Raw genomic sequence first — 20,099 nt, 5'->3', positions numbered from 1 at the left:
GGTTGACTATTTTATATGTATACTTGGAACTACTAGTAACTCAGGACTTAATGTATGCATGGGCAGTTAATTGCTAAACACACTGGCTGTTTAATGTTTTCATGCAGGGTTGTTGGAAAGCTTATTTACTGTAACAGCCTCAAGTCTTTGGAAGAAGATGGTTAATTACAATATTCCTCAGCTTACTGCAGACATAGTTTTTATTATTATACAAACTATTGCTGCAGGGTTAGGATCACTATAGGTGCTGTTGGAATTGGGAACACCGAAATGCCCTGCTCGCCGACCATAGGCTGCATCATTTATTTATGTACATAAAATGTTTTATAATAATTTAATGGTGCAGACTATGCAGAGGTGTAGCCATAGTGCCTGGACCTTCTGCAGGCTGCAGCATCCCCCTGTCTTTCCTGCTGCCTACCTCTTGTATCTCCAGCCCCATGTTGTTGGCATTTGCCCCCTGTGTCTATCCAACATCTTGTCACCTCAGCCTCCAGCCTTTTGCGTCTCTGACATACAGCTGATTCAGACCCATTCGTACGCGTCCAAATTCGGCTCCGTTTTCGATTGGTGGGGGGTCTCACACTCTCCAAGGCTTTCACAGGGGTGGGGGGGGGGTGACATCAGGGGAAAGCCCAACACCATGAAAACACTGGTAGTTCCAACAGGAATGTAGACAGGGGCAGGCCCTGCTTCGGGAGGGCCTGCCATTTTTGGAGATCTCTGGCAGCAGTAAAAGTCATTTCAGACTGACTTTTATTACCAAAACGGGAGAAAAATCATTTGTTGGTTGGCTAGTGAGGGTGGAGGGGGGCGGTAGTGTAGCCAAAATCAGGCATATGTTTTTTTTTTTTTTTAACCTTTCTCTATTTCCTGCATAAGCATCCGTTTTTTTTACACCTTGCGTTGTGTGAATGAGAGGTTGTCCCTGGTATCGCATGCTTTAGAGCATTGATGGGCTGTGAATATGCAAAAACAGTGCTGATAACATCATGGGGCTTCTCCTCATGTGCACTTTGCTTTTGGAGGAGTGTACAATGAGTTACTGAGTGATTGGTGAGCAGGGCTGGTGGTGCAAACCAAGAGAGGGTGGTTGTGGAGAATTTTCTTTTACCTATATTTATTTTTTGTGATGTAGTAAAATGTATGCACTCTCCAAAGGAGTCACAAGATAGATTTATTTTAATTTGTACTACATAGCCATTCAGCCATGTTTTGTTTTGCATGACAATACTCTATATCAGAAGTGATCATTGAAGCAGATGGAAAGTTCCCGGCCACCCGCTCCCGGAATAGAGGAAATAGGACTAGTGTAAGATAGCTTCTGTCAGTCTGCAGCTCCCTAGAGATTAGTTGTCAGAGAACCATTTCCACAGCATTCAAAGCATACATACTCCTGGCCTTTAAGCAAATTATGTTGCCATAGTGACTATGATGACTGCTTTTTTTCCCCCCCTTCCTGTTTCATACTGTTTTTTTTATATATATATTCTCTACTGTTAAAATCTATAGTGAAGTATTAAACATCAAATAGTAAATTTGGGTCAGGGAAAAAAAAAAACACTGTGAGCATGAGCGCAATGCTCTCTGGGAGGGAAGAGTATTTGTAGCTTCTTTAAGATTCTGTCAGCAGCAGTAACTGCATCTTCTTTTTTTCTTCCTCTTCATCTTGGGCATCGCCTGAGGCAGTCTTTAGAAGAGCAGAGGGAATTGATTTTGTATATTTGGATGCTTTTAGTGGGTTTCTTTTGCGAATATATATTTTTTAATATTACTGTTGCCTTGTGAGGATTTTTCATTTGCCTGCTGCCTCACCACCCCCTCCTTAGTGCTTTCCTCCGTTTAGGCTTGAGAGGTCCTCGCTATGCATCGCCTGAGAAAGGATGCAGATTGAGACGGTTACAGTGAGTCAGGGGAAGGCACTCTGCAAATGGATCCAGGGATGCTGGAAATGCACACAATAACAGGCTGGGAATGGGTTGCACTACTAGTGTAATCCTTTTTAAAGGCATTTGCACAGTACTGGAGAGAAACTGTGCTTATATCTGCAAACAGCAAGGAGAAAATAATGCTCTCGAGTACACCGCACAGAGCTTGTCTAGAGAGGATTCCGGCTTCACACATTCATCCCTGGTAAATATGGTAGGGTTTATTGCTGTTTGGTGGTACATGAATGACTTGGCTACATTTGTTTCTTTATTTCTATAATTGATATGGATTACATTATTAGTATAAATAGATTTATATTTAAAAATGTATATTTTTTGCTGTATCGTTCTATCATTTGCTGAGATTTTGTTAGGGTTGTATATAGGACAGGTGAGCTATGGCCGTGCACACGTACCCTGGAATACATGCAGTGTACAGTAAATGGTAGCAGTGTGTGCTTCTGGCACGTAAGCATGCTGCATACAAGAATGGAATTCCCTGGGCTCGTTCTTAATTGGCTATTATTGGTGAAGGCATTTAATTCAAATAATTCATAAAGAGAAATAACTTGAAAAATTATTATATTACATCCATGTGGCTATCTGAGAGCTATTATAACTAGACAACTAGTTTTCCTTTTAAAGTAGACCCTCCCTCATTTCAACACCTTTATGTTGGTGTGTAGTAGCAGGAAAATCCTTGTATGACTTGAGGTCTGATTCAGAGATAGGGCGGTATTGAATGCCACCGGCGAGGGGGTGTCTGCGGTGATGGTCGCTTGTTTCCAGCCACCCTCGCCGCTTATCCCCAGCACCGGCTACACACCCTATTCAACGTTTCAGGGAATCCTCGGTTTCAGAGGATGGCAAGGATTCCCCCAAATGGCGAGCTTCGCAGCTAATGCAGGGTGCCCGCTGCATTTAGCCGTGAGCCTCGCTGTTTTGGCTGCTACATGCCCCTTTTCTACTCACTGTAAAAACCCAGCAAGGTTGAAAAGGTGGAATACTGAACCGCGAGCTGTCACAGCTCGTTAAAGAGCATTGGCATATATTCAATGCCGTGGGCGAGCGGTGACTGCGAGCAGGACTTTTTGCTCGCAGTCACCGCTCACCCTGTCAGTATTCAACTGACCCCCCTCATACGCAAATTCCCCCTCGCTCTGTTTTTTTGAGCGAGGGAGAATTGGCGTATGTGCCTCCAAAAGCTGCGAGAGCCGAGGCTAATTACAGCGAGTTTGCTGCACTAGCCGCGGCTCTCGCAGTTTAGGGGAATCCTCGCAGTTCTGTGACGGCGAGGATTCCCCCGGAACGTTGCTTGTGCGAGCAGCCGGCGCTGGGGTTAAACTGCGAGGATCACCGGTTTTCTGCGATCCTTGCAGTTTAACCCCCTTTGCCGGACGTTCGCACCGGCATTGAATATACCCCATAAATGCTATGTTGATTTGTGTACACAGTGGAGCAGTTTTTTTGTATTACACATGCATCCAAGTCGCAATGTTCATGTACTGCAATATTCCTGCATTGATCATTGCAATGAGGATTTATTTTCAAAGTGATTGACAGTCCGGGACCGTTTTTGTGTGGTAACTGTGATCAAACAAAGACGTGTTGGGACCATATTGGGGGCCTTGTCGCAGCTTGCTGCTGCATTTTGTATACTGCTACAAGAGCTCCGGCGCCCTACTAACTGTGGCCATGCTGGGTGACCATAGCATTATTCTGAAAGTGGAAGTCTTATCGATGTGCATCTGATGGTTGTAAGCAAGCAGCAGTTCAGAGACAAATCCTGTTGACTGACATTTACCTGCTTTGTACATAGCTCTGCATCAGGCCCATGGTCATTACATGGCTATAATTGTGTCTTCTGAATATTTTGGGAATGAGCATTAAAATGCTGGAATAGTGTCCGCATTACTGCTTTATTCCAACCAAGATGCAATCTATAGGTGGTCGTTTTGTGTAGTTTCATTGAACATTCCAAATTTATACTGGTAGGTTAATGGACTGGAGTGTAAAGTACTGTAAGAATATGTAAAGTAGGTGCAATTAAAATTGTAAGTAATCTTAATCGATACTGAACATAACAATTGGTTAGGTTGGCAGGGTCATTAGATAGACGCAAGCATTAAGGCGACATGGAATGGTCTACAATCAAAAGGTCGACCTGGGGTATTCACTCCTTTTTTTTTATTTTTTTTGAGCCGACATGTGCCGACAGGTGGTATTTCATGCACCATCCACTAGGACATGGTAGGAGGATAAAATAGTGTGCCAAGTGTAGCGAGCCGTGTGAGAAGACGCTGTGCTACGTGTCAGTGTCCATGACGACTGTGTTGACATTCGGGTGAAAAGTGAAACCTTATGTCGACCTTTTGACGCTTGACCTTCACATGTCGACCCAATGCTTGTGTCGACCTTCCGTGGTGTCAACCTAATGCTTGTCAACCTTGTTGGTGTCTATCCAATGATCCATACCCGCTGCTAAACCTGACTAAACTAATGGGCACGCTGCAAAAAGACCCGTTTGAGCGATCTAACAGGTGACTTTTCACATACTTCAGCTCGCCATCCGTACACATTCATTTAACTTTTGAATATGTCAACAAATATAGTATTTCCACATGGTCAATCTCAACCTTTTAATTAGGGCTAGCGTTAGTAAAAGAATTCCACAAAAGAGATAATGGCAGCTTTTTAATTAAATTGACATGCCCAATTTAATTTATTTATGAATAACTTCTAATATAGCAGTGCAAATTACATTGCGCTTTATAATTGGAAACTGATCAAATAAAACTGATTTGAGTACAGGTTGAGTATCCCATATCCTTGCATCCATTATCCAAATTATTCCAAAAACCGTGGTTTTTGGAATCATTTGAATATTTTTTTTTTCCCCCTAACCCTCTTTTCATACTTACCAAGTCCCAGGAATGCATTGCGCGAGTGTGCGCGCGCGCCGGTGACGTCACCGGTGCGCACGCACACCCGCGCAATGCATTCCTGGGACCGCTGGAGACCCAGAGAAGATGCCGGAGGCCTGCTGTGGACGCGCGTGGATGCCGAGGGACCACCGGACACCATCAGGGGACAGGTAAGTATGGGAAAAAAAATGTATTCCATAAACCGAAAAATTCCCCTATCCGGAATGCTCGTGGTCCCGAGCATTTCGGATAGGGGATACTCAACCTGTATCAACATCTGTGAGTTATGCAAAATATCTAAATTACTAAAAATGCCAGCATCTCTCATATTTGTTATAGAAATTAAAATAAAAAATGTTCTGTGAAAAAAATAAGATTATATTTCCTATATAGGGTACAGTTCATTCTGTTTGCTTTTCAATTTTCACACCAATTTTGACAAATTCACAATCAAATTAACAGTCAAAGATGAAGCGGATCCCACTCGCAACCTTACAATCTATAAACTTGACAGATCTCTATCTACATTATTCTTTACTTGCCTGTTGATGTGGCTACCATAATATTTGGTTCAATAGTGTTGTTTAATGATAACTGGAAAACAATCACTGTGATGGGAAAGGCCCTGCTCATTAAAGCTTGGACACCATATGGGATTCACTGATGTATAGATTATTGATCAGTCTGGTTTTAATGAGGATTACTGGTGCTTGAAGAGCAGTTTCCCCCCAGAAATGATGAGTTTCTGGTATTGCTCGGTGGTGCAGTGTTACATGGTACAGTAGCTTGTCACTACATCATCATTAGGATGCTGCTTTGCAGTTTAGTTAGTAAGGCTGCTGGCTGCAGCCATAATGGGTGTTGGCTGATGAAGTGTTTTTTAAGCTTTCCACTTCCAAATGCAAAATAATCCAGGAGATCCTATAACATTATTATCCATAATGTCATGATTTTTTCCATTGTCTTTCCCGAGGAACAGTGTGAGCTACATCTTTTGTTACTTCAGGCTATAACCATAATTCATAGTTTTTCCGATGTTTCCAGAAAACTCATTCAGGATTTGTTTACACTTGTTATGGAAAAAGGAGTAAAACACATGGAAACTAATGGCGACCGTTGAATGCGTTGCTTTTTCAATACGTTTTTAACACAAGAGAACTAGGTTGTGACACATTATAAATATTTATGTTTTATACAGTGGTGCCAACAAGTACATCAACTTTTATTTTTTTTTATATATATAATTCTTGTTTTTCAGGCATTTTTTTTTTCCAGATAAGATAATAGAGGTGGTTATTAATGAGCACTCTAAGTTTTGGGCCAACATTTACTAAGCAGAAATGATTAAAGCCACCCCTGCAGGGGCAAAATTAGGTGTCAGGTCACCCCTAGGCACAACATTATCAGTAGTCATGACATCACTGCCCCCTTCATGTTGGGGCCTCCTGACAAAGCAGCACCAGCCTCACCCCACCCACCATCACAATGTACTGACCATTGTTCACTGCTCACTCACCAGCTGCAAAACTATAATAATAAAATAAGGTTATAACAAAAAGATTCACTTGGCCTTATCTGGCCATCAGTCTAGCTGTGCTTTCATGCAAGGTGGCATGATGTGCCACCCAACAGCAAGTTTCACCCCAAGGCACGTACCTAATGTCTTCAGCATCCGTCTGGACTCGGCATCTTTTGCTTTTGAAGGGCAATTATACACCATGCAAGAACTAATGTGGTGTTGTATTAAATAACATTGCCTGCGATTGAAAACACTGTGTATTAAAAAGCACAATCTATTAAATGTAATCCTTGGTGTTCTTTCCACATTCGGCAGTGATGTAGTGTTACCGTTATGCCTTCTTTATGTGTGTTAATCTCTCTATGTCTGTCGATCTATCTAATACCCATTTTACACCGCTGCAAAAACCCGGGAAAGCGGCGGGTCAGATGCCTGTGTGCGGCATCCCTTCACCTCGCGGATGGGGGCTGGGGGGCAGCCCAGCAGCTTACATTGGTCCCTGCACTTGGAGATTGTCATCTGTGGGTAGGCACCGCAGTGTAAACTGTGCAAATTCCGGATCTGACCTGGCTTGGATCAGTGGTCCAAATGCCAGGTTGGATCCGAATTTTGGGTGTAAAAGGGGTATAATATAGTAGAAAGTGTGCCATGTGTGTGTGCGATATTGGCTATCACAGGCTTAGACCAAATATGCCTACCAGGCTGTGGCTTCTAGAGTATACTGGTATATTTTACACAACAGCTTAAAGAGCCTCAGGTTCACTTCAAACACGCTGCATTGAAGCCGCACTGCAAACTGATTGAAAGCATACTGTACACTTAACTTTTATTTCTTTTAAATAGGTTGTTGTGTAATAAGACTGGTTTCTGTTATGATAATGTTTAGCTTTCTGTCCACAGGAGGTAGCGGAAATTCTGACATGTTTCAGAAGAGTTTGTTTGTACTGAGAGTTGGGTGGTATCCAAAAGTACTAATACTGTAGTACATGCAGCAATCATAATCTGAAAACAATGCATGCCATTGTAAAGGGTTTAAATGTGAGGATTTACCGGTGAACACAAAGGTTTATGGCTAGTAACATAAAACATTCAACACAGTAGCACAGAATATGCATTTGTCCCTATCATTTTATGTGAATGTTTTAGACCTTTTAGATTGTGCAAAATGTATATTTTATTGGAGTTATTTAAACTACCTTGTGTTGCCTAGCGTATCAGGCATACATTTTTTGGTTACCCGTGCCACACATGCGGGAGATGTGCAGGAGCTTTTAAATGACCGCATTGAAATTATCTGACCCTTTCCGTTCTGAATCTTGGGCGGAACGGCGGGGCCGCGCATTTAAATCGCTGTGTGGTCTACACACACAGCTATTTTACATGTGTTTTTCAGGCATTTTCGGAGTGATTTAGTAAAATTGTTCAGAAAATGCCTTCATGTTGCCCTGTGTGTGGGGCCCATTAGTGCACTGTAGTATGCAATCTTTGCTTGTGGAAAGTGGCAGCAGAACACCACCTAGCTTTGTCAGGAATTGCAGCGATTGTACCAGAAATGACCCGCAAAGTAATGTAGAACTTCAGAAATCAACTAGATATGAGTAAGTCAGAAAATGATAAAACATAGTTGCTCTGCTTGCTTGATCATTTTATGTGTTACAGTTCACCCACATGTGGGAATTTTTGCTATTCCATGTCCGGACCACAGCTTGTTAACAATGACACGGATATTTTTGATGGGAGATATACACAGCTGCCACTTGTATCCCAACGGGTCCTTTCTATACAATGGTTCCATTGTTGAGATGGAGTTTCCTTCGTAACCTCCGTTAAGATTTATGGTTTGTGCTGAAGCTTATGTGTCAGATTAGTGTGGGACAAATACTCTATCCACTCAGTGAGCAGTTTCTGACCAGTTCCAACTGAGTGTCCATCTTAATATCATATGTGCACAAAACAGACGTTTGCTATCGGCGCTAACAATAAAATGCAAATCTGTGTGAATGTAGCAAATAAAACCGAGGGAATTTGGTGAACTGTTGAGCAAAACATTTTAAGCTGGGTAAACACCAAAAAGATTTTTCCTATCTGTTTGGTGTTAAGAAAAATCTGGTAATAACACAATCAACCATTTGATCCCAAATTATGGATGAATGTTTTGAATTAATTGAATGGATTTAACCAATATGTCTGATTAACCATTGCTTGCCACTGTTTGGAAAATGTTCGATTGTCATATGCTCCCCTACATTACCATTTTTTTGTTACCACCAGATAGATTGGGCAGAAAAACCGGTACTTATGTAGTTTCACGGCGGCAGCTTACGCTGTCAGCGTAGCGTTCCTGTCAGAATCAGCGTAGTGTTCCCGCTGCTGCTTAAGCGTCCCTGGCTACTTTATCAGCGTAGGCTGTCACCGGGAAACTACACAAGTAACTACCGTACTGTTGCCGGGAACTGCATCTCTGTCCCCGGCAAGCATACTGAGCGCCTCTCACACCGCCGGCACCAGCAGGATCCTCTCTTTGGCGGAGAGGGGATCATGCTGGCGCCGGGGGAGAGGCGCTCGATCTGTATGAGACGCTCCTGCATCTGAGTAGCTGTTACGGCAGGGTACAGCAACCCTGCCAACAGTGTTAGGAGTTCTGTAATGCCTTTTCAAACCCACACTATCCACGGCAGCCCAAAGCGTGGCGAGCGCACGCGTTACGCGTCCTCCCGACCTTTTCATATCCCCACTATCCACGTCGGCATGGAGTTGATTATATATAGTGTGGCGAGCCACAGAGCCCGAAGTGTGGCGAGCGAATGTGGATTACTTTACATGTAATCCGCGGGGCTCGCCGCGCTTCGGGCTCGAAGTGGATAGTGGGGGTATGAAAAGGTCAGGAGGACACGTAACGCGTCACCTCGCAGGGCTCGCTGCACTCTGCACGCTTCGGGCTGCCGTGGATATTGGGGGTTTGAAAAGGCGCTACAGAACCCCTAACCCTGTAGGCAGGGTTGCTGTACCCTGCCGTAATAGCCACTCAGACGCAGGAGCCTATCATTACTGGAGCGTCTGAGACGCTGGAAACAGATGGAGCGTCTCTCCGCCGGCGCCAGCATGATCCCCTCTCCGCCAAAGAGAGGGGATCATGCTGGCGCCGGCGGTGTGAGAAAGGCGCTGAGTAGGCTTGTCGGGGACAGAGATGCAGTTCCCGGAAACACTACGGTACTTGTGTAGTTTCATGGCGGTAGCCTACGCTGCTAATGTAGCTTAGGCCACCACCGTGAAACTACACTAGTAAGGCAGCCGTTGGGCTACGCTAATAGCGTAGCTTCAAATGTAGCGTAAGCTGCCGCCGTGAAACTACACAAGTACCGAAAAATCTTTAGGTATGTACCTAGATTTAAGCTTGCAGCCTATCACAATTTTCTACAACTCCCTATCCTAGCATATATGCTCATCACACCATTACATTGCAGGTCCCAGCGACAGAGGAGAACATTTATACAGCGCTGCCACGTGGGACCCAGCCATCTGGGCATTTTATAGCCCTAAATGTAAGCTGGCATGATAGCACTAGGCAAAGTATTTTTAAACCGAAAAGAAATATGCCCGCACTTGGGATTACCCATATTGTACTTGGTACTAGTTGCTTAGCAATATTGAATGCCAAATATGTACACAAAGCATTCCCATTCTGATTACAAGTGTAAAGTGTACACTATGCGATTTACACCCAATTTCACCCAATTCCAGCGGATTGAGCCAAGAAATCAAGTGAAAACGACCAACATAGCATTTGTGACATCTGATCTGATTTGCGGTCCTGTGCGCATCGGATCGAAGCTAAAGATCATACGTGATGCACTTAAGATCTCCGGGTCAGACCCCTTCCTATTGGCAGGGAACAGGGATCGCATGTTACTGATCCTATGCAGAAGTACCGCTTGCGATCTTGCTGCCGGGAAGGTCCCGGGGCAGCTCAAGGGGGATTGGATACAAATTCTCTGAGGGGAAAAGTCGCATAGTGTATGGGGGGGGGGGGGGTAGGGGTGCATTAACCACTAAAATTGGGACAACTAATGGTTTTAAAAACCATACCTTAATGCAAGTGAAATGCCAATAATACTACTAGAAGCAATTTTAAGTTCAGAGTATATAAGCCTTTACACTAAATATGCAGATATTAAAAGAAGAAAAAGCAGATGAAAATGCATGTCAAGTGCGAGCGCATTGTAAGTCACTGCAGACAAGTGAACCTAGGGAGGACTTTTTCACACAACCGTTGCAAAAAAACGGGGAAAAAAAACAGTATTGGATATGGCAACATTGGGAGCTTTTTTTTAAAAAAAAGTTAAAATAATGTCAGTTTTTTAGATATTTTTTCCCAGCGTATTTAAAGTCAGTCTTTGCTTCATACGCACTGCATGAAAATAGATATTTTTAAAATATTTGTTGCTAGCTACTGTATTTTTTAATTTTTTTTTTTTTTTTTCCAAAGTTCACAAGGTTGCAAAACAATGAATAAGAGTAGTAAAGTGCTTGACCTCTGTTGGTTTTCTTCTGAGGAAGGACTGCAGTAGAAGGTCTTGTCAGAATGAATTGTTTGTGAGCTTGACCCAGCCTGACCCAGACATCCTGAAGCAGGTGGTGTAGTGAAATTGCCCTGTTCTCGGGATACATGACAGGTGTGAAATCCATGGAAGGGCTGCCAAAACTTGACATCATTGCTTTAGGGAAATTTTGAAATGTTTAGTGAATGAGAGGAGAGGTATGAATGGGTTGTTCTTTTGTAGCTTTCTACTGATACATGTTTATTTCTTCTCAAATATTAAAATAAGCATCAGTCCCTGATGTTGGTGGCTAGTGAGGTCACAGTGAAGACCACCCGTGGATCTAATTGGAATTCTTATGTTTGGAGAACATTCGCCCCAAAAAATAACATTTACAAAAATATAATTTATTGGACCGTAATATAGATGCCGCAAATCTGAATTCCTTTTGCTATGTATTTAACTTTATAAATGCTTTTATTTATCTAATAAGAAAGGAAATACTGAATTTCTGAAGCTAAAAAGTAAAAATTCATTGGTTGCAGCTGTACTCGTAATCTTCTTGATGGCAGCCTGTTTTGGAGCAGGGACATGTATTTTATAGATCCAGAGGAGAAATATTAACAGATGCAAAACACATTGCTCAGCAAATATTTCTGTAGAGCTAGTTTATCATCTGCTTCACGTAACTTCATGGCGTGTATTTTTAACCTTCCAATCTTAAATATTAAGTGTTGTATTTTTGAGCTTAAATTGTGTGTTTGTGTGTGTGTGTGTGTGTGGGGGGGGGGAGGTATTGTGAGGAAAGCAGATGGCTCTTGGCAGAGCTATTCAATTGTTGAGTGCGATTGATTACCAATGCCTGCTCCTTCAAAAGTGAGTGATAACACTGGACATTTCATGTCGTGCTTGTTAGTTTGCCCAGGTGAAGATGGTATGCATGGCTAAACCTAACCACATTGAACCCTATGTGCACGCTAAAAAGCAGTCATTTAATATCTCTCACAATATCTCATAGATTGGGGTGTGAAAAACAATAGAAGTTCTCCCATTGACACTTGAACATATAAAAGCATAAAAGTAACATCATATATATGGGTATGTGGCTGATACCGGATCTGATGAGCTCTTGATGATCTACCCTAAACACATGGCAAAAACTCCATTACATTTCCCAGCCTACATATAACCTAGAAGAGGGCCACGCTATTATTTTTACTTTCCATTAGTATACTTATAGCACTTAGGACAGGCATGTCCAAACTATGGCCCAGCTGTTGTGAAACTACATGTCCCATCATGCCTTGCCACAGTTTTGCTATTAGGGAATTCGAAAACTATGGCAAGGCATGCGGGGATGTGTAGTTTCACAACAGCTGGAGGGCCACAGTTTAAGCTTTGGAAAGTGATAATGGACTAACCAATCACACTTTTATTTAAAAGACAGCCTTTGACATAGCAAACACACGAAAAACTTAAGACATGTCATCCTTTTTCATGTGACGACCTACTGCATGTTGACATAATGACCCCTTCCCGATCAGAAACATTATTAAAAAAAAAAAAAACATTAACACTTAAATATTATGGGTAAACTAACCTATAGATTGCTGTTTTAAGTTACATTAATATTACAATATGTAATTTGTTATTTTTGTCCAGAGTGTAATCATTCTTTATTTCCCAATCCATGCTGCTTAGCTCTGACAGACATGCCTCAAAAGCTGTTTAGAATGTGAGTACCACACCCCTAGAATATAAATACAAAGATACACAAATCATATAGTTGACATCTTAGTACTTTTATGTTTGATTTATAGGGAAGTATTGTTTCGTCGACTTGGTCCTGTCGTCATTTTCTTCTTGAATGAGAATGAGTGCCACACCTACCCACCTCAGGAAAATGCTTTTTTGAAGCTAGTATTGATAATAACATGCTGCCTGCAATAAACTCTTTATTCATTTGTAACAATTTCCTGTAATGATTATTTATTTATTCAAATTTCTTTTGTTGAGGCAGTACAAATCAATATAGCATAAGCACATTGTGTACAATAGGAAATACACAGATCATTGAAAACAAGTTGTTTGTCAAATGAGAAGATGTGTATATGACATTTTCCTTGTGCAATAGCATTCCATTTAAGTAACCATGAAAAATTATATACAAAGAAGATCATGAGAGGTCTGGGTCTGGGCCATTCATGGTCTTCACCATAAGCATTGTCATGCCTGGAAAAGGGGAGTTCCAAATCAAACGTTATTTCATAAGATTGGGGGTCCTGGGCACACATCCGTGTCTCGTACCATAATGTGTTTCTAAAGCAATTCCCAATCTGTTGTTTTAATGTTGGAGATAGTGTCTATGTAGCTCTCCCGAGTGGCAAATAAATTTTCAGTGAATTTTTCTTTTTTGCAGAGTGGCTTAAAGCCACTCCATTTGAAATTTATTTATTTAAGAAAAGTGAGATGGGGGGGGGGGGGGCTGTTTTGGAACCCCTTGCGGGACTTAAGTTCCCTCTGGCATAATACTGTGATAATTATTTTATTCTCACAAAGCATGATATTCACAATAATAAATGTGATGCCTATGTAATCTGAATGACCATCACTTGGAGAAAAAAATCTGTTTTATAATTCTTTGTTTTGTACTTTTTTGTGTGTTTTCCTGAAGACCGATGGGCACAGTGGTTCCTATATGTAGTCAAATTTTGTTTGTTACTAATTATTCATTCTCACCCTCAGAGGGTGTTGCTGACATTATGGACTACTGTGCCCACATAGCAGTCAGTGATTAAAGTAGCAAATTCCTTGGTGTACCCTGGTTGCACTAAACAAAGTGGGAGATTTGATTTATAATTCCAGGGAGCAGGAGATTAGCACTTTAAAACAGTATTCTCCTGCAGGGTCCCAGAGGGTAGGTAACTGGTTATGGTATAATTTACAGACAGTCGGGATTCTTACGGTCGTTTCTCCGACATCAGAATCCCGACATTCAGGTGCCCGAGGGGGGCCATTGCCACGCTGCGGGCTCGTTGGTGAGCTTCACGTGCCACCTATTCTATTCTCCATCTATGGGGGATTTAGACTGTTGGGCTCCTGACTGTCGGGAATCCGATGTCTGAGAAACAACTGTAGGAATCTTGACTGTCGATGAGCACCCAGGTAACTGTTGTACAGATTGTTATAAGCATCTAGCTTTTTTTTTTTTGTTCTAGCACCGTGTTCTGTTTTTGTTTATGAGTTCCACAGGTTTTTGGTCATCGCTTGATTGCCAATCAGTGAAAGTTGAAGCAGTAAGGGCAGATGACTTAAGTTGGGTACACACTAATCGATATATCTGCAGATCGATTTGCTCTACAGGCCGATCTAGGTTGTCAGTCTTGACGGACCAGGCAGAGAACACGCTGCCCGGTCCTTCAGGACTGACCTCCTAAATGGGCGGGCGTACGCCCACTGAGCTGTCAATCACGGACGACTCCTAGTGCGGCTGTACGGGCGGTCGGCGGATCGCCTGTATACACAGAACATACAGCTGATCCACGCCGTTTAACCCCCATGCCAGCTGCTCACCCTATTCAACCTTCTGGGGGAATCTTTGCTGTCAGAGGATTAGTAAGGATTCCCCCAAACATAATGCAGGAAGCCCACTGCATTTAGCCGCGAGCCTCGCTGTTTTAGTGGCCTCATATGCTGTTTCCCCATCGCTCCAAGAACCTAGCAGAGGGTAATGTGTGCATTGGGTCAGTTGAATACTGACCCTGCGTGCTGTGACACCAAGCAGGCAGCACTGCTCGCTGTCACAGCTCGCAGAAAGCGTTGAATACACCCCTAAGAGTGAACTGCTGACACCAACCTAGTATCATGGGTTTAGTGTTCCCTCTAGGATTTTGGCAGACTGGGCCCGCCGACATCACAGCTGTGGGCGGTCCCGGGCAGTCGACGTCATGAAAGGAGGCGGGCCCGGCCACCGCCGCCATGAAAGGGGGCGGGCCCGGCCCTGCCGGAGACGCTGTGCTGCCGGGGAAGCGCCGGGCATCGCCGTCTACAGCGGCGCTGGGCTTCCCAGTGCGTTGTCGGGCTGACACCAGGCTGTTTTAGCGTGGGGGCAGGGCGCATTTTGCCCTTTAAAAATCGGGCAGGGTGCTGCGCCACGCTAAAACAGCCTAGCGGGAACACTACTGTTTGCATACTGGAGATAGGGATTCATTTTCTACACATGTCACAATTCTAGCTGTGTTTCACTTTCTTTAGTACAGGCTGCAAACAAACCATTCTCTGTTAGTTGCATACTGGGGATTTCTACTGGTTCTTTTTTGAGGGAAAAATGACAAATCCGGTATCGCTCTTTAGGAGACATGATGAGTGTCTGTGTATGAGTCTTGATGTAAAATATATGGATATAGTCACCGTTGAAGGTGGTGGTGATTTGAGGAAATTCATTTATAAGATTATATGAAACAATTTTAGTGGCTATTTAACAGCAAAAAAAAAAAAAAAATCCAGTATGTCTGCTATTGTTTTACTGTGGAATCAGACAAGTGTTGGGAGCTCTGAAATACTAAGCTTGTTAATTAATTAGCCCACACCACAGTCCCCATTGATTTTAATCCGGACCTTGGTCTGTAGCATTAGTTTTGCATCTGCTTCATTAAGAACATATTAAATACGGTAGTTATGACAGTCTTTCAGCATACTATTAGAGGAGTAATAGGATAATTAATCCCACCCTCGTGTGATATGAATCATAAGAATACATAACTATTCCAATAATTAGCGTACAAATACCCAGAGAGATCGCTACTATATAGTGTCACAAGCATCGGAATACGGTCACTAGGTCGACTCAATTAAGGTTGTCACCTGAAATATGTCAACATGGCTAAGGGCGACTGGTTTGGAAGGTCGACACAAGCAACAATGGGAAGGTTGACAGTCAAAAGGTCGACATGAGGTTTTTTTTTTTCACTTTTTTTTTTTTTTGTGTGTGTGTGTGGACAAGTGGTATTTCATACCCTACTATCCACTAGGGCAGTGGTTCCCAACCCTGGTCCTGAAATACCCCCAACAGTGCATGTTTTGCAGGTCTCCACACAGAATCACAAGTGCTATAATTATCTCCACCTGTGGATCTTTTCAAATGTGCCTGAATAATAAGTGCATCTGCTAGGTGACCTGGAAAACATGCACTGTTGGGGGTACTTGAGGACCAGGGTTGGGAACCACTGCACTAGGGCATGGAGGCAGAATATAATAGTGCCGAGTGCAGCAAGGCTCCGTGCCAAAGCATGGTGAGAGCAGAGAACCATGCAAGGGGATGCGGTACACTAAGACTGTGTCCATGTTGACATTATGTACAAAAAAAATGTGAAAAACTCATGTCGACCTTTTCATTATCCACCTTCCCATTGTCAATCTAATGCTTGTGTTGACCTTCCAACCCTGTTGACCCTATGACCCATACCCCAAGCATCCACATATATATCACTAAAGAGCTGTTCCTGACTAAGCTCTCTGTACAGGATGCAGGTAACGCACAGTTCTGACATTGTCCTTGTTGCATGCACTTAGCTGCTGATCTAGAAATTATATTTAGCATAAGTAAACAGTTTATAAAACTATGTGGTGTAAAGGTTGTACCTAGTCATTGATTTCATTTGTTTGCAGTGCTAAAAGGGAAAGTTATGAAATTGGCATGTTGAGGTAGGATTGTTTGGTTTGGTGTTGGTCTTGCTAAATAATGTACGTCTTGGAAAGTACTGTATTATGGATAGTCTTTACTTTTGTACTTCATTTCCTCTGATCTGTATTCAAATGGGGGGTGGGGTTGCACAAATGCATGTATTGTGGTGGACAGTTGTGTAAAAGAAGCGTCATAACAATTTTTTGAGTAGTTTTACTTGTTTCTTATGTAAGAGCAAATAAACAACTTTTCTCAATTTCTTCTCATTATATTTTTGTTTTTTTTAAAAGAGATGTATTAAAAATTAAGCAAATGGCCTGCTCTAGACAAAATTTCAGCCTCTTGTGATATCAATTATTGGAATATATAACTATTTGGGCAAAACTTATTGGTGCTGAAAGCATGTAGAGCTTGTCTTGCATGAAATTGCACTGTGCTTACTCTATGGGCCGTATTCAAATGTTATCACTGCTAGAGGACACCCAATGGAGCTATTCAAATGTGGCTCTGTTAAGGCGAACCTGGGTGATGGTGGCGGCATTTCAGCTCGCATCCCCAGGTAGTGGCGAGCTGAAATTCAAGAAGTCATCAGTTTGAGTGCAGACATGACGTTTGTAAGCGCGTTCAGCATGAAAAAAAAAACAATCAATTGAATGTCAACCCCCGTGAACTCTTGTCACCTTTTTAGACGGGAAATCAGGTGAGATATATCAATTGAATCTGACCCTGTGAATTTGTAAAGGCAAAAATACTAGCATAGTTTTAAGCACATCTTCACTTGCCTAGAGGTGATTCTAGTATGTAATTGGACATTCTAACACATGCAAATTTCAATGAGGTAGATAAAAATATAATAATAATCCTAAACTCAATGCCATATAGCATAAAAGTTCCTTAAGGCCCGCATACGAATTGGGCCAGTTTCACCCGTCCCCGACTGATCGGGCCGAGAAATAGGCCTAACTCTGATACGCATGATGTCCCATGTCTGATGTGTAGTCCCGTGTGCATCGGTCCTGATGTTGGACCTCTGGTGGTGGGGAACAAAGGTCGTTTGTGATACATCACATGAGGTCCTTTCACTTGTAATGTATCGCATCTGATCCTGCCGCCCGGGATCTGCGAGGCAACGGATGGCTATACACTGCTGCGATAGATCGCAGAAGTGTATGGCCAGCTTTAGCTTGGAAGAAAGTCATCTGATTTAGTATGATGCTTCAATAATGAGAAATTTGTCACCTCATACGTCTCAAATTATGTGTTCATGAAGTAAATGAGCTGTAGTCTTTTTTTTTGGGGGGGGGGGGGGGGTTGTTATAATTCCGAGTCCTTGATGGAAAATACTTTCTTAGCCCCTAATCTCAGAGCAGCTTGTGGTCATCCACATATGGAAGAATATCGCAAAACTAAAAGTATAGTGCAATAAACTCTTTTTAGGCACAATACGGTTTATGCCAAACAGAGATGCATGATTTGTCATGCCACAGAACACATTTCCACTGATCCACAGTCCAGTGTCAATGTGCCTTACACACTCCGTGTGACATTTGTAATTGGGCTTGGTGATGTGAGGCTTGCATGCAGCTGGTCAGACATGGAAGCCCATTCCAATAAACTTCCGCCACACAGTTTTTGTGATTTACATTAATGCCAGTAGAATTTTGGGTACTTGTTTCCTAGCACGGCCACAATCTTATGGATCGTGTACCTTTAAGTTAAGGTACACGATCCACACGATGGACCCGATTTCCTTTGAAATCAGGTCCATTTGGCCGGCTAAGACACAATATCGGGGGCATCGCGTCGGTCGGGACCATTAACATTGGTCCCGACGCGATGCCCCCGATTTTTCCATAGGCTTCAATGTTAAAATATTTTTTAACATTGAAATCGTGAGAAAATGTGAAAAATGTGAAATAGGCCAATATGACCCATTTCACATTATAGATGTCCCCGTCGTCACCCCACGATAGACGCTAACCCGAAGCGTGGCGAGCGCAGCGAGCCCGCGAGGGGCGGCGGTGCGCGTCCTCCGACCTTTTCATTCCCCTACTATCCACGTCGGCGTGGAGTTGAGAATAGAATAGTGTGGCGAGCGCAGCGAGGCGAGTGGACGCGTATACCTGTGAAGTTATACGCGTCCCCTCGCGGGGCTCGCTGCGCTCGCCACGCTTCGGGCTCGGTGGCTCGCTGCGCTCGCCACACTATTCTATTCTCAACTCCACGCCGACGTGGATAGTAGGGGAATGAAAAGGTCGGAGGACGCGCACCGCCGCCCCTCGCGGGCTCGCTGCGCTCGCCCCGCTTCGGGTTGGCGTCTATCGTGGGGTGGGGTTTACGCCGTTAAATTTGGGGGGGTTGGGAATATTTTACATTGAATCCAATGTAAAATCGGGTCCCAGGGACCCGATTTACATTTCATTCAATCAAAAAATCGGGTCGGTCGCGTCGATCGCATCGCATGCGACCAAATCGCATGCGATGCGATCGACCCGATTTTTCCGACACGACCACCCCGATGTAAATCGGTGTGGCCGTGCTAGGTAACAAGTACCGAATTTTGTCCACTATGGAATCGGTAAAGGGTTGGTGACTTTTATGCACACTGTGTGCCTTAGCAATATTTGACCCCGCTCTATTCTTTGATGTGGTCTTCAGCTTCATGGCTGAGTTGCTGTTCCTAAATGCTTCCACTCTCTAATAATAATACTTTTAGTTGACTGTGCAATATCCAGCAGGGAAGACCTTTTTACAAACAGTCTTCTTGTGAAGGTGGCATCCTATCGCAGTGCCAGGTATGAAGTCCCTGATCTCTTCCGGCACTTCTTATCACATATGTTTGCAAATGGAGACTGCATGACTGGGTGCTTGATTTTATACACCTGTGGCATGTATTCAGGTGTGGCCAAATACTGGTCTATATAATGAGTGCGTGTATGGCTATGGAATGTGTTCACAGGTTTTGAAAGACGCATGGTGCTAGAAAGAAGTTACTCTTCCCTGCCTGGGGTGTCGCTCTCTACTGTGACAGCTCTGGTCTGCATATCTGTGTTAAAATACAGACCACAACGGAGAGCCACACCCCAGGCAGTGAAGGGGCGCTGCACAGGTTTTGGAAGATGCAGGGTGCTAGAATGAACTTTTCCCCAAAGTCCATCACTATGCTTGTTTATTATACCATTTAGTACATCATTCTATTTGTACAGCGAATGGCTGGCAGTCTGGTTTTATGTGATTACTTGGTCTCTTGCTCTCCTATCACCCTTATGTGAGGGAGAAGACGGGTGTACAAGGCAAAGGCATATTTTTTTAAACAGGTGCACAGTGTGTGTTACTTTAAGAGACACAGGAAGGCAAACCAGTTTAATTGAATAAGTAAGACAGTCTAAGCATGTCTGTTCCCTCCCTTCTGATTAATAACAGATTACAAGGGTGTGCACATTTTACAGAGAAAAGTCTTTTGGTGCTGAGGTATTCTGGCTGTGCATGGGATAACAATGAAAGCCA

At 43.1% G+C, this 20,099-nt stretch overlaps 1 protein-coding gene across 10 annotated transcripts in view; it reads left to right on the top strand.

The window, feature by feature from the left end:
* The window catches only part of DOCK9 (dedicator of cytokinesis 9), a 235,561-nt gene that overhangs the window by 26,765 nt on the left and 188,697 nt on the right, over positions 1-20,099 (top strand). For 4 of the 10 annotated variants that reach the window (XM_083168610.1, XM_083168607.1, XM_083168600.1 and 1 more), the window contains exon 1: positions 1,603-2,133. The exons of 3 other annotated variants lie outside the window; for them this stretch is intronic. In XM_083168610.1, coding sequence (XP_083024736.1) covers positions 1,975-2,133 — 159 coding nt within the window. In that variant the 5' untranslated portion in view covers positions 1,603-1,974. Of the gene's footprint in view, positions 1-1,600; positions 2,134-20,099 lie in introns of those variants that run through there. 3 more of the 10 variants (XM_083168605.1, XM_083168603.1, XR_014469714.1) reach the window with 2 other exon arrangements.

Source organism: Crinia signifera, chromosome 2 (assembly GCF_055691185.1).
Source record: "Crinia signifera chromosome 2, ASM5569118v1, whole genome shotgun sequence".
NCBI classification, from domain to species: Eukaryota; Metazoa; Chordata; class Amphibia; order Anura; family Myobatrachidae; genus Crinia; species Crinia signifera.
This window is presented reverse-complemented; position numbering and strand designations above follow the sequence as displayed.